The following is a 13716-nucleotide window of genomic DNA, read 5'->3' on the forward strand; positions in this document are numbered from 1 at the left end:
CCCTGGACCCGGGTGGGGTAGAGCCGCGCCGCGCCTGTGTCGCCCGTGACGCCGCCGTGACGCCCCGAGCCGACATCTGTTACCCCGGGGCTAGAGGGCCACTTCTCACGTTTCTTCCTGAGGAAAGACGGATTGTCTGTTACCGCGCCGTGGTGTGGTTGGTGGACAAAATTCGTCGAGGGGCGACTCGCCCGTGATTTGGCGCCGAGAGCCTGCAGCTGTTGAATGTCTCATGAAGACTTCTTTGTAAGGTTCACGCCGCGTAAATTGCCCCTTTTCTCTTGAAGAGCGCTGCCAAACAAAATTGGTCCTCTGAGCGTTGAGCTCGCGCCTCGGCGCTGGCTCGCGTAGCTCGCGCTGTGGCGCCGGCTCGCGTAGCTCGCGCTGTAGCGCCGGCGGCCGAGTCGCCTGGTTGCACCGCTGCCGACTGTAGAGGGGTCTGTTATCTCTCAGTGTGGCCGGGGAACAGGCAAGAACCAACTGGAACGCCATGCTGCGGCGCTTGGCCGGAAATCCCGACCAGAGCCATCTATTGTTGGCCCGGCAAACTTCACGTTCCGTCAGCCCCGCCCACTTATGAGCTGGATCAGGTGCGCGGCACGCTGCATTTTCTATACCGGCCTGGCCCGCCTGTTCTGCTTTGTACCAGGCGTCCCCGCGCTGCATGTTCTCTCCCGGCTGCCGCTGGCGCATGCGCATATGCCGTGCCCGAACACGCATGAGGGAAGCGAGCAAGGGACCTGTTCTGATTATGCGCGGTTATCCCGTCTGTTGTGCTTTGCAGATTCAGCTTATGTTGATGCTGTGTTGATATGCTCGTTGAAATGCGAAGAAAAGCGGTATATTTAGCCATGTATTTGGACAGCCATTGTTTGTCATATCATGCAAGCAAAGCAGCAAAGTCCCCTAATGCTCACGTACACCATGCTTGACCTTAATTCAAATTGATACGTGATAAGCCAGTGATCGATGTGATGCCATCAAATTTGTTGTCCGCCTGTTTTATGGTGAGCACGTGACTCTGTGGCAATCTCGCTGAGCTTGTGCGATCCCCGTCGTCTCGTGGGTGACCTTGGCTTGGCCGCCGCCCAGTGCCGGCGAGCGAGTCCTCCCTGCGGTCGTACGACTCGCACCCGTTCTTGGCCGCCGCGCTGGCTGACTCTGCGTCAGACTCGGAGTCGAGCCAACCCAGTGCGTTCGGCTCGGGCGAGGGCCGCGGGCGGTACACCGGACAGTGAGCGGACGTGGTGGACTAGCAGAACCGTAGTCTAACCTGCAGCTACCCGGCGTAACGAAACGACAACTCTAGATGTCTCCACCTGGCAGGGGCGTAGTTCTGCAAAACATTCGGGAGGCTGAGGCTGGCGAAAATCACTGCTAAGTCCGATCTCTTCTTGGATGCCGTCCATTTACCTTTTGACGTCAGGCGGGAGGAGGAGTTACAGTGCAGCCTGGGGGTCCTGAAGCCCCGCCAACTGAGTATGGGAGCTACACCCCTGCATTATTATGGTGTTGTAGCGGGGGTGACCCGTTGACTAGAATGCCTGAACAGTTGTCGCCAGCCCGTTGGAGAGGCTCTTATTACATACTGTACTTCAGTCAAACTTCATGCATTTAAACATTACTATTTCAGTTATATTGCTCCAGGATGTCTCCGTTAGTTTTTCCTCGCGAGGATGATGGTTTGCGCATTTTGAAGGCATAGATATTTCGTGGAAATGTCCTGGCGTTAACACTAAATATCTAACGGACTGTTAACGGATTTATCCATGCATGTAAGTAGGAAACTCGTTTGCACTACAATCTTCGGCGCCGCTTGTTGTATAAACGCGACAAAAGGCGCGTCGATGGATGGTACGACGCTGGCTTCTCACTTGAAATCGTCGTTGGTATACGGTTTGTTCGCCAGCGTATTATAGCTTTGCCGTAGAATGGCGCGGAAGTACAGACAAGCGAAAGTCACCAGTTCTAAACAATGAATAGTTACGTCGTGATTGTAACCCGCAATTATTGCCCTATTAACATTGGTTGGTGGCGTGATTATTAATTTCCGTAGTGTTTGTGACACGATATTTACAGTTTTGCTCGTGATCAGGAGATTCTCGGGATTTGTCGTCACCGTATCGCGCCATGGAATTAAGATTGGAGTGTTGTTGAGCCGAGAACTGACGGTGTCCGATGGTCGTAAGCATGTGATGCTTGCTGGGAACCCTCACTCCCACAGTATGTCTGGAAATAATTTGCCCAATGCCGGGCCGGGGTTGAGTCTGGACACGTCGTGACGGGACCTCCGAGGATGGACCTTGGACCCCGACCACGCGTCGCAGTGAGTTCCCTCGCGGTCTCAGAGAAACCTCTTCATTGGAGATCAACGGAAATTTGCGTGTAGCGTGGAAAGCTCCTGAAGATCGGCCCGCGCTGCGTTTGTTGAAGAGGCAGCGAGCCGATCACATGCCGCACCGCATCACCTGCCACGCAGTCTCCCTACACTACCATGGTGTCGGTAATGGGCGCCAGTTTTGTCGCGGTCGTGAGGCCGCGTTTCCCTCCGCTGCGCGGCGCCGGCGGCCATCCGCCCGCTGCCCGGCAACCGCCGCCGCTCGCGTACATGTCTGACCCGTGGTCCGTCTCGCTGGTGCCAGCGGCCCGACCGGCGCTGGTGCCCGCTCTGGCCGCCGCGTGCTGCCGCGCCCCGCGCTGCCCCACGTGGTGCCGTCACCAGGTCAGCCGTGACGTCACGCAGTCGTATTTCGCCGGCGGCAACCGCACGCGCTCTGTGTGGCCGTGGCGCAGCCTCCATGGTTGGCTGGACTCGCTGTTGGTAGCGACTGATTGGCGTTTTTAGAGACCGTCGTCACACTCGGACCAAGGAGAAGTGTCTGTGTTGTGAAGGAGCTCGTGCGTTGTGTTGGATTTAATGTCGGCCACGCACGCCAGGCTCTCCACATCCGTTGTGATGGAAGGCTGAACAGGGATCATCAGATAGGATTTAAGCGAGGAACATGTATCGGATGTAATGCTAAAGGCAGGAAACAACTCCTTTACGTGTTTAGGAGCTACAAAACTGCCCTATATATTTTTCATTTGGCATGAATCAAAGCATGCTTTATAACGATGTTTACTGGTAAGATTGTAGGCAATAGTTAACGATGACCTCTGATTTCGCGTAGCGTAATTTCGTTTATGTTTCAATTACAAGTGCTTTGGTTGTTAATGGAGCCGTATATATTTGCCTGCCTGCACCAATGCTTGAAGGAGGAATAATTTTGAACTGACTTTGGAGCGAAAGTTACGTGAGGTGAGAAATGCTGATGTTTTCTGTTGGTGTTAACTTGTTAAAGTGTCGTGTTAATTGTTCCTTCCTTTTTAGCTCGTTTGCAGCATTGGGAATAGACGCAAAGCAAGCCTCCAATGAAATACATTTGCTGGTGCTTGCTTTGTTTCCTCCTAGCCTTCCTGCATACTTATGTTTAGCTGCCATGTAATCCTACGCATGAAAGCTGTGATACGCTTCTCATAAATGAGAACACTTGCAACCATTGTTCACCACAATGCATATCTATAGTATGTGGCGTTAGCTTTTACCGCTGCGGTGGGCGGCTCCTTTGATGTTGCCTTGACTGTCCTGGCCATCCCATTTATGACCGATGAAGTGGTGTCAGCAACATGCCACCATTGTAAGAAAGGTAAGCTCCTGCCAGCTGTGTTGTCTCGTCATGAGAAACGTTCGTCTCCTTTGGCAGACCTGAACGTTCCTGAGTCACGAATGAGGCTCGGAGCCACCACCGCCGCTGTTCAGTGGTCCCATCTAGGCTCGGCCGTCGGAACTGCAACTTCCCGCCGGTGACGCGTCGAGCGTGGGGCGCGCGCAGCTTCGAGGCGTGATGGACTCGCGGGAGGTGACCGCCGCGCGCGGACGACTATGACCTCGCCGGCCGCGACTTTGACCCCGCGAGCTGCCGGCCGCCGGAGCGACGGCCGCCCTCGGCCGAGCTCTTGCCCGGTTGTGATACCTGCGATCTGACATTGCCGCCGCGCTGACCGGATTGGAGCGAAGCCGTCGCATCCCTCTCGGCCGGCGGCGGTGTTTTAGCGGCGCCCGCGCGCGCGCAGACGGACGGGCTGCCGCCGCTGTTGCTGCACGTGCGCCGGCCAAACGTTTGACCTGGGGCGGGCGGTGGCGGCGCGACTGGACCCGCGACGCTGGCCGAGCCGGCCCGGCCCACCGCAGCCCTGCTCCGGCCGGCCGCGCGGTCTCCACCCACCAGTCTGTGTGTTTTGTAGAGCTCGTTTTATGCGCGACGCCGGGCGCGGCGCTAGCCTCGGCGTCGCGCGCATCCACTCATCCGCTTAGGCGATTTTTTAGCGGCCTCGTGTTTTGTTTACGGCGCGTCTTCTGCCGGCAAATGTTTATGTGTGGCGGGCGCGCCCGCCGGTGACCGCGCACCGCGAACCTCCGACCCTCCGACCCCGCCCTCCCCCCCAGTCTGATCACATCCAGAGCCCAGCGATCAATACAAATACAAGTGCCTGTTCACGCTCCAGCGCACCAGCAGCGGTTCAACCGCACGTTCCGCCGCCCCGGCCTCCCCCCGTCCGGCGGGTGTCCCCGCGGCGGCGGGTCGGCACGAGTGGACGCGCTCGACGGGGGTTGTGCCCAGCGTGGCTGAGGGTACACACACGCGCGCGCGCACCGCCGCGGGTCGCATCCGCCCAGCAGTCCACTCATTTTGTTTATATATCTACATGTGTGCGTGTACAGGAGCGACCGCGTACTACCCAGTGGAGAAGTGAACATGTTTTATGTCATGTCAATAAACCATGGCGGGTTGTATCTGCGGGAACTGGGAGGTTCTGCAGGATACCGTCGTGGCGCTTCACTTCAATGGCAAAAAGACACGGACCCGTCGTCGTTCAAGTGCCTTTTATCGCAGCGGTCTCCTCTGGAACCGTGCTGATGCGTCCAATCAACACCAGCGTGGCAGGATGTCTGCGATTTAAACACAGCGTATCGCTCTACTGTCAGTCGTAAATGAACCGTAAATACGTGGATAGAGCGAGGGATTCGCCACCAAGCCCCCGGCGGGCGCGCGCCGGACGCTTGCGATCTGCCAGACGGAGGGTCCATCGCCTCCACATGTGACAGCCGGGGAGAACGCGGTGGTGACGGCGGGCGGCCGACGGTGGCGCCCTGGTCGGGAACCGCATGCATTACATCAGCACGCACACACCATAAGAAAACGCCTGCTACCCGGACATGATGTTGATGGTGACTGTAATTGACGCTGGCGTCGCCATGCGCACGGAGGACGCCCGAAAACCCTCAACGACCAACGAACATGGGTAAGAACATAAGAAGCGTGCTGAGAGGGACACCCAGGTCATGTGCTTCCCGCGGTTGACTTGTGCCGGATAATATGTGAAGGTGGAGGCAAGCAGCAGGTGTGCCCAAAAATTGTCACCAGGAGGTCAAATCTATCAGAAGCAGTCGCCATATTGCTATAAATGTGATAAATCCTACCAAACAAAGGTAAATGAAGTCCAATGAGTCGTAAACATCATCAAACATTTCGGAAGGTTCATTCGCACGAAAGAATCATTTGCTGGGTCGTGCCAAAACCCCGGTGGTTAAGGCGTAGGTCTTGGTGCGTGAATGGCTTGCGCAGCGGACTTAAGGCCGATGAGCACATTGGTTCGGTTAAAAAATCGTAAGTCGTTCGCATAAGCGGAGAAAGCTGAGAACTTGTTTGGTCAGCGGCTACATCACAGCCATAAATGGTACGTAACTAAACCCATGCACCATCTGCGACATATTGGGGCAATACCTGCGTTGGAGAAAGAGCTCTCAAGGGGTTTAATCCACACATAAAAACCTCTCCACCGCTTTGCTGTCATTTTATGAAGTGCGTCGGCTACTTAGGGCCATTTTGCCATGTGGCGTACATTGCTGTCTTCGATCCACCTGTGTTATCTGGTGAAAATCTTCTCGCATTTGCAGACTGGCCAAGTAAATAATGGAGTTGGCACATTAAAAACGTGACAAGATGCCTAGGTAGCCGACGCGCTTCATAAAACTAATCAGTGCCAAAAGCATGAGGCACTTACGGGATTTTATTTCGTACAAAATGAACTTGATGTTAATAAGAATACAGGGTGTGCAGCATCCGATTGATCCCGTTCGTCGCAAGGTGTTGGGGCCAGCCACGATTCTTGCGACTAGTAATGAGTCTAGTTATTTTGGCAATTTATACGGCTTAGGATGTGAAGTGAACCTTGGCTGAAAACATATGTGGAAAGCACTGATCTGAAGTGATTTGAAGAGCACTGTTTCGGATCTGTGGTGTCAGCCTGATATAGCATAATTTGTAGTATATTTCTGGCAAGGTCCCTTGAACCCTGTCCTGAACTCCTAAAAGCTATCCTGATTAAAGCTACCCTTTGGTGTCATTTTGTGGCTCACGGGCTCATACAGGCGAAACGGTCGATTTTCCATGTGTTCTACACAAGCTCACGCTGCAAGCGTTTCAAGGACAAGAACGCCAATTCTAAGCTGAAGGTATCGTCCTAACTGAGAGGGTCATGTGAACTGTGTTGTCATTTTCGCTAGCTCGTTACCAAGTAGCCCCGAAAAAGCTCCCCTTTTTGTCGCCAATCATATCCTGTAAATGGAAACTTTTTCAACGCTGATGAATCCAACAGCTGTTGTACGGGAGGGGTTGGTTGGAGCATATGCAAAAGTTGTTCCCACGAGCTCCTTTTGGCGTCACGAATGACCTGCCCAGCCTCTGCTTTAAGTTGTTTGTATTCCATTAGATGGACAGTCTGTCGACTGCGTGTAAATCGTCCAAGTGTCATTGTGCGATTTCGACAGGCGTCTTTGCATTCCTTCGTTTCACATGAGCAGCTATACCTTGTTTCCCGCTTTTTAGCTGTGGTTTTGCTTTGCGATCTAACTAAAGCTTAAGTCCAAGTCGCAGAGTTGTCGATACCAGTCGTTTTCATTGAGTTGCATATCACATTTGCCCGGGTAAATTCCGTTCATTTTTTATTACATCTCATCCATGAAATTGACATTTGGGTTAAGTTCGGTCGTTTGAGCCATTTCGGGATGTGATATATGTTGGCCAGTGATCACTTGAGTGTATCCGTCAGGTCTATGGCGTCCATCACGCATTCCGTGCACAGCTATCCACTACGGAGGCCTCTACTGCGGGCCGCGGCTACTCCCACGATGACACTGACGCCCCGCTGCAGGCGGCGTGCCCCGTCGGCGTCTGGCGCTTCCCACTCAGACCTCGGATGACGAACACCAGCGCTTCTGCGCCACTTTCGTCACGTCTGCGTCGCTTACGTCGGCGTGCAGCACCCATGCGCACGTTGGAGGAGGACATGGGGGAACATGTGCACCGCCACCGGCTCCCCCAGCGCCTGGATCTCCTCCGGCGGCGCCCTGCACAACAGCGGGTCCGTTGGGGTCAGCGTCCGACCAGAGGAGAGTTTACACAGGTGCAGCAGGTATCCAGCTCCGAAGGGGTTGCATGCACAGAGTCATGCAGCAAACGCATCTACAATCTCCTACGATGTATTCTCCATCGACTAAATTGTGTGCGTTTACTACCTAAAACGACAAAGGCAACATCACATTCTCACACGCTCATAAGCTAATGTTGTAAATGTCCGTGCTGAGAACAAGGGTCCTCAACACGCTGCAAAGGCATATGAGAGGCATTTCTGCAACGAAGGCATAACAACCGGCGCATTGTCAAGCTACCATCGCGACAGACAAGTACCCTGCACTCAGCATTGATCTCTGAAGATGTATGATCGACTGTCGTTAGTTTAGCACAACCAAGACGCATCACATCATGGCGCATATCATGGTCCCCGAGACACGCCGACCGGCCGCGAGACCTGACCTCTGCGTGGCCTCTGCCTGCTGCGTGACCTGACCTCCTGCATCCTCTGGCAGAACTGGTCGGGCAGCATAACGTTCGGGTCCAGGTCCAGCAGCAGAATGTTGCTGTGCAGGTTCTCCAGGTCCACGGAGGCGCCGGGCTTCCCGCAGCTGTTGATGGCTGCGGACACCGAGCAGACGGGGCGTAACCCGCGGAACCGAGCTGGCAAGCGTAGACAATCGCCAGCTCCTCTTAAGATCGCTGACCTGTAGGACGCCACATTCAGCTCACGACTGTCAGTCAAGGTACATCTTGGACAATTTTCACGCGCTGATGAGACGATGGTGTGTTACACAATGCCATATGTAGCTTTGGAATGGTTGCCTCGACCATACGAGGATTTTAACCGTTATTGCAACTAATTCTGCTGACCTTGGGCGTGATATAAAGATGAGGACAAGATTAAGCCCGTTTAGAGTTTCCACTGGAAAACTTGATTTACGAGGTGGATTTTGACGCTCTCTTTTATGTTCTTAACCACAACGATGACAAAGGACTTCACATTTGATTTCCATGAAAGCCATTGGAGGTCACTGACATAAAATTATCTCGATTTACCTTTTATGTCGAGAAGCATGCTGAAGGTGTAGTTCTTGACGCTAAGTCCTAATAAGAATGGGAACATAATATCAAAGGTTTTTGGTCATTTTGAACTTTGAAGGCCACATGAAATCACTGGCTTGACATGACTCAAAGTGATCCTTTGCTTACGTGAAGCATCAAGTTAAAGCTGGTGGCTTGAGCAGGTCTGAGGAAGCTTCAGGCACCGAGCTCTAGTTTGCCCTTGATTGACCTTATCTGACCCGAAGGTCATAACCTAGAGACATAAAAATAGCACAAACAAGTTCAAATAGAGAACTACTTGCAATGTGAATTTGGTGTCCAGCTCTGCTAGTTTTTGAGATCTCAGTGGCCCCAGCCCACTCCAACGAGTCGCATTCAACCGGTCACTCGAGCGTGTGGTAACCGAAGATCGGTCCTTTAGCTAGTGTACGGCAGAGGTCGACTAGAGTTAGGCAAACATCATAGATACGTAGCCATCACGTATAAAACCTTAAACATTAGCACATGGTCCCAAAATGGCAATTTCAAATTTATTCCGCATCGGATAATCTATTGGATAGGTTTCTTCACTCGAGCTTCATGTAAGGATACCTCGAGAAGAGGTGGCTGCTCTCCATCTCAGAGCTCTCAAGTTAGTGACCTGTGCCCTCTGCGCCTGCCGGCGGGTGGTCCTCACCTTCGGCCAGCCTCCGGGCCCGCTGGTGGTCGTCAACCAGCCGGTCACACATGACGTCCACGGCCAGAAGACCAGCGGCGGCCAGCACGCCCACCTGGCGCATACCACGCCCAGCACCTTCCGGGTTCGGCGCGCCCTGACCGGTCACAGGCGAGGTCAACGGTCAGGTCATAGTCAGGGTCATGGGTCAGGTCACACAAGAGGTTATGGGCTAAGGCACACGCGCGGTCATGGGTCGGGTCATTCGCGGGGTTACGGGTTAGGCCACACGCGCAGTCACGGGTCGAGTCACTCGCGGAGTCATGGGTCAGGTAACACTATGATTTATGCTATGTTTTGTGATGTTCTGCACCAGGACTCTACCATGATGCATCTAGAGCCCGATCCGTGCTGCACCACTGCTCCGTTTGTGTGGCTGATCATAAAGTTAGGCACTTTATCTCGGCGGGAGAGCTGAAGCGCGGTTTGGTTGCTGAGCGTGCAGCGACGTGTTATCTCGGCGGGAGAGCTGAAGCGCGGTTTGGTTGCTGAGCATGCAGCGACGTGTTATCTCGGCGGGGAGAGCTGAAGCGCGGTTTGGTTGCTGAGCGTGCAGCGACGTGTTCTCGGCGGGAGAGCTGAAGTGCGGTTTGGTTGCTGAGCGTGCAGCGACGTGTTATCTCGGCGGGAGAGCTGAAGCGCGGTTTGGTTGCTGAGCTTGCAGCGACGTGTTATCTCGGCGGAGAGCTGAAGTGCGGTTTGGTTGCTGAGCTGCAGCGACGTGTTATCTCGGCGGAGAGCTGAGCGTGTTTGGTTGCTGAGCATGCAGCGACGTGTTATCTCGGCGGGAGAGCTGAAGCGCGGTTTGGTTGCTGAGCTTGCAGTGAACGTGTTTCGTCGGGCTTCCACCGCTCTCAACAACACCAGCTCATCCTCTGGCCCTCACTGCTTGATGAACTGCGCTGAGCCGACGATCAGCGAGCCCACCGAGGCCGACAGCGACTTGCTCAGGCACAGCGGTGCTGGAAGCAAATCCGCGGAGAATTCGCGACAGAATCGTCACAGACCTGGCGCAGAGACGGAAACTGATGGGAACAGCTTGATCTAAGACTAATGCGTTTCTTGCCAAAACGTGGGGATGCAATGGATGAACAAATGGATTTTTTACATACATGCAGGGACCGGCAGAGGGGGCAATTGTTGCCGGTCAACAGGGGGGGGGGAGCAGAGAGGGGGGGGGTGGGGCAGTTCCTTCCCCCTGCCTTCTGGCAGGGGGCGGAAGGCAAGAACATGTTTTGCCCCTCAAACATGTTGGGAGTCCCTTTTCACCAAACTAAAGGCACTGTAAGCTATCCGTATATTACAAACATGGGCCATGATCTTCATCAGTAGCGCCCATATTGTGTTGAATGGAATGCTCCACAAGTGAATGGAATGCTCCACAAGTGAATGTAATGAGGGCAAGCATCAGATATCATGAAACAAAAGCTCACTTATAACTATTGGTATACGTTTGAGGTAGAAAAGGCCTGCCTCTGACAACACTCTTTCTCTGTTTAGTAACTATGCTTCTCAATGTGTCATTGTTTGATTACGTCATCGCACCTTGCATAACATTGAGAGCACTTGATGGCCGTGATATCTGGAAATTGGTGCCTACGAACGCCAGAATATGAGCGACTCGACAATGACATTTGGTCTTGATCACCACATGGGAAAAGGAAACGGCAGGACTTGAATGTCATTATCCATGGCATCATAGATGCTGGTTGGCCTTGAAATAGAAATAGCGGAGTGCGTCCCAGAAACTAGAACGGTTCGGGTTTAAGAAGGGCAGGGCTTGTGGCTGCACTAAATGATCTTCCAGATGGCTATTTCAGTCCAAACCCCATACAAATGTGGAGCACTCACTTAAGGGAAGCTCTTTGCAGGCTTGGGAGGCACTCGTTGCGAACTAGAAGGCCCTGTTCTGGGTCCGGGGCACCCTTTATATGCAGGAGGTTCCATTTATGGAGCAGGAGACCCCTGTTCGTGCATCATGCCGTTGTGTCCTGATCAGATGCCCTTTTGGGACAATGAGGCCTCTTAATCAGATTTGGAGGCCTCTCCCCCCCTCCCCCCCACCCTTCGTGAATCAGAAACTTTCTCTTCTGGATTATAATGTTCTCCATGTATCAGAGGGCCCTTTTCTGGCCCTGTTTTCAGGAACTCCCATTTTAGGAAACAATACCTTGGGCTGGAAAAAGAAAACTCCGGCATTCTGGATGATTAGAACGCCCCATTCCTGAAATTGTTATTGTCGACATTTATACACTTGGATATATACACGCGACAATTTTATAAGGGTTCATGCCTTGGTGTGTTTCTTTCCTTTAATACGACCACCGCTCAAGGGCTCCTCTTCCCCTGTGAGGAGGTCCTTATTGTCCATGACGTCCGCCTAGAAAATCTTACCCTCCCAAGCCCCAAATCATGGCGGTGCCCTTGCATCCATGTATGGGGGATCCGAACAGGAAAACCCTAGGAAGATTGGTGCCAATATTTCTTCGGGCAGCTTTAAAGCACGGTTGCACATGCCAAGAGCTGACCTAGAAGGCGGGATTTGGTTCTCCCGCATTTTAGGACGTTCTCCCGAATTGCCCCCGTTCGAGCCTGCGCGTATACGTTGAGTGAACATTTCAGCAAGCATGTGGTACGACATATTGCTGCCACGTGACCAAGTAAGTGGCATGATACGTTTCACCCTCGCGATCAATCGTGGACGAATCGATGAAAAGAAAGAAAGAAATCGATTGTTCGAGTCGTGGAGAAAACAACACCATATCGATACCACCCCCATGTGTTTCGCATAACCGCGTAATGGACAGGGACTATGTGTGGCATTGCGTATATCACAGTGGTCTCCCCCAGTGCGGCGGCAGCGTTGGGTAGTCGGGCGCCGTCCATGTGACAGGATGGTACTCCCACCTCCTTCGCCAGAGCCACCACCTTCAAACACACGCCTCATTCATTGAGAAGTTCTCCGGAAGAGAAGCCTTACCTCGCCTTCGAGAAATTGAATAATCTGTCTAAGCTTAAAAAGAAGTAAGTTTATTGGATGTTTCCCCAAAAATTATATTTCTATTACCACACACCACACCACACACACACACACACACATACATAGATATATATATATATAATATATTATATATATATATATTCATTTGTATTAAGTTACAGGTTTCTTTATTCGACTTTTTAATACATGTGATCATTTTCAATTCTCTATTATCTGTCCTTCAACTTTTAACTATCTGCTTTAGCTCTATACTTGTTTTAAGCAACAAATTACGACAGGCCACGTCTTAGTCCGTACACCCGCGAAGCCAGCTTCTTTGCATCGCTCGCAACTCTCCCCTACATGAAACCTCAGCGGATGTGGACGACAACGGACCTGATCCAGGTAGTCCAGCGGTAGCACCTTGCCGCCGCAGTAGTTGTGCGTGTTCTCCAGGCAGATGAGCTTCGTGACCGGGTAGTGGACGTCCTCGGAGCGCACCTTGGCGCGCAGCAGGTCCGGGTCGATGGTGCCGTCGGGTCGGTTAGGCATCACTCGCGGGTGCACCCCTGCGGCGACACCAGTGGTGTTAACAGCGGATCGCACGGGTCGCATTTTGTGACCTTTTCAAAACGTGAAATGACGGTCACGATACAAAGTTTGAAGGTTTAGTGTCCAACTTTAACTGTCCAACTTCAAGTCTTCATTTACCTTTGAGTCATCTTCCCTGTGGGTCAGAAGCGTCCTGCGCTATTGTGTCCACGCCCTTCAGTTACCAAAGAAGTTGTTTCCTAGATAGCAGATGACATCGTCGTCACGGTCCACTACTTTCTAAGCTTCACGCGTGGTGAGTAGACAAAAAAATCGTCATTCTGTTGTGAAATTCTGACATTTCTGAATGAAAAGCCGAAACTCCTGAAAAAGTTACTCGAAGTCTCCGCAACAGGGCTCGCACAAGATGGCGGGTCTGTTGTTTTGTTGGCGCAAGGCAATCTGATGAATTATGCGGGAGCTGAAGAGCGACGCGCAAAAGTTCGTAAAAAAAATAAACGAAAAAAGTGATGTGAGAATCTCCCACTCTATACGTGGTTTGTGACTAGGGAAGCTATTCCATTTGTCGATATGTTCCTGTGTAAAAAGCGCTTCTGCTGGGAGCTCTTGCGCGGCAGTGCGATGCGAGAGGCGATGAAGGAACAGCGGATCGGCAAACGTAAAGGATAGGTTTGATCGTGGATCTGGGCATCGGTGACGATGCTCTGGCCATTGCCTTTCAGACAAGAGACAGGTGCTAACCAACTAATGAAGAATCGCCTGCTATAAACGTCAGCAGAAGTGTTCAGCTGAATAGTTATGCATTCTTGGCGGACTGGGCTCAACCTGGAATGTAACTGCACGCCTCCATCCCCAGAGCTCGCTTGGTTAGAACATTTGCCTTCCGATTCCGACCCCACCGTGGTGGGGTGGGTTTAATTCTCTTTCAGCTAAGTGGTCCACATTTGTAT

At 52.6% G+C, this 13716-nt stretch overlaps 2 protein-coding genes across 2 annotated transcripts in view; one reads left to right on the forward strand and one right to left on the reverse strand.

The window, feature by feature from the left end:
- Positions 1-7347: 7347 nt before the first annotated feature.
- Positions 7348-12829, reverse strand: LOC119113647 (putative low-specificity L-threonine aldolase 2). Its single transcript, XM_037237930.1, has 6 exons — positions 12611-12829; positions 12070-12162; positions 9196-9331; positions 8514-8561; positions 7951-8075; positions 7348-7449 (listed from the first exon to the last, which is right to left on the reverse strand). Exons 1-6 carry the CDS (start codon positions 12827-12829, stop codon positions 7348-7350), a joined length of 723 nt encoding a protein of 240 aa, XP_037093825.1.
- A 507-nt stretch (positions 12830-13336) lies between these two features.
- Positions 13337-13716, forward strand: part of LOC119113648 (prominin-1-like) — a 12402-nt gene continuing 12022 nt past the window's right edge. The window contains exon 1 of the mRNA XM_037237931.1: positions 13337-13424. Within this exon, the coding sequence (XP_037093826.1) occupies positions 13337-13424 (88 nt within the window). The remainder of the gene's footprint in view (positions 13425-13716) is intronic.

This window comes from Pollicipes pollicipes, unplaced genomic scaffold (assembly GCF_011947565.3).
Source record: "Pollicipes pollicipes isolate AB1234 unplaced genomic scaffold, Ppol_2.1 Scaffold_7262;HRSCAF=8765_pilon_pilon_pilon, whole genome shotgun sequence".
Lineage (NCBI taxonomy): Eukaryota > Metazoa > Arthropoda > Thecostraca > Pollicipedomorpha > Pollicipedidae > Pollicipes > Pollicipes pollicipes.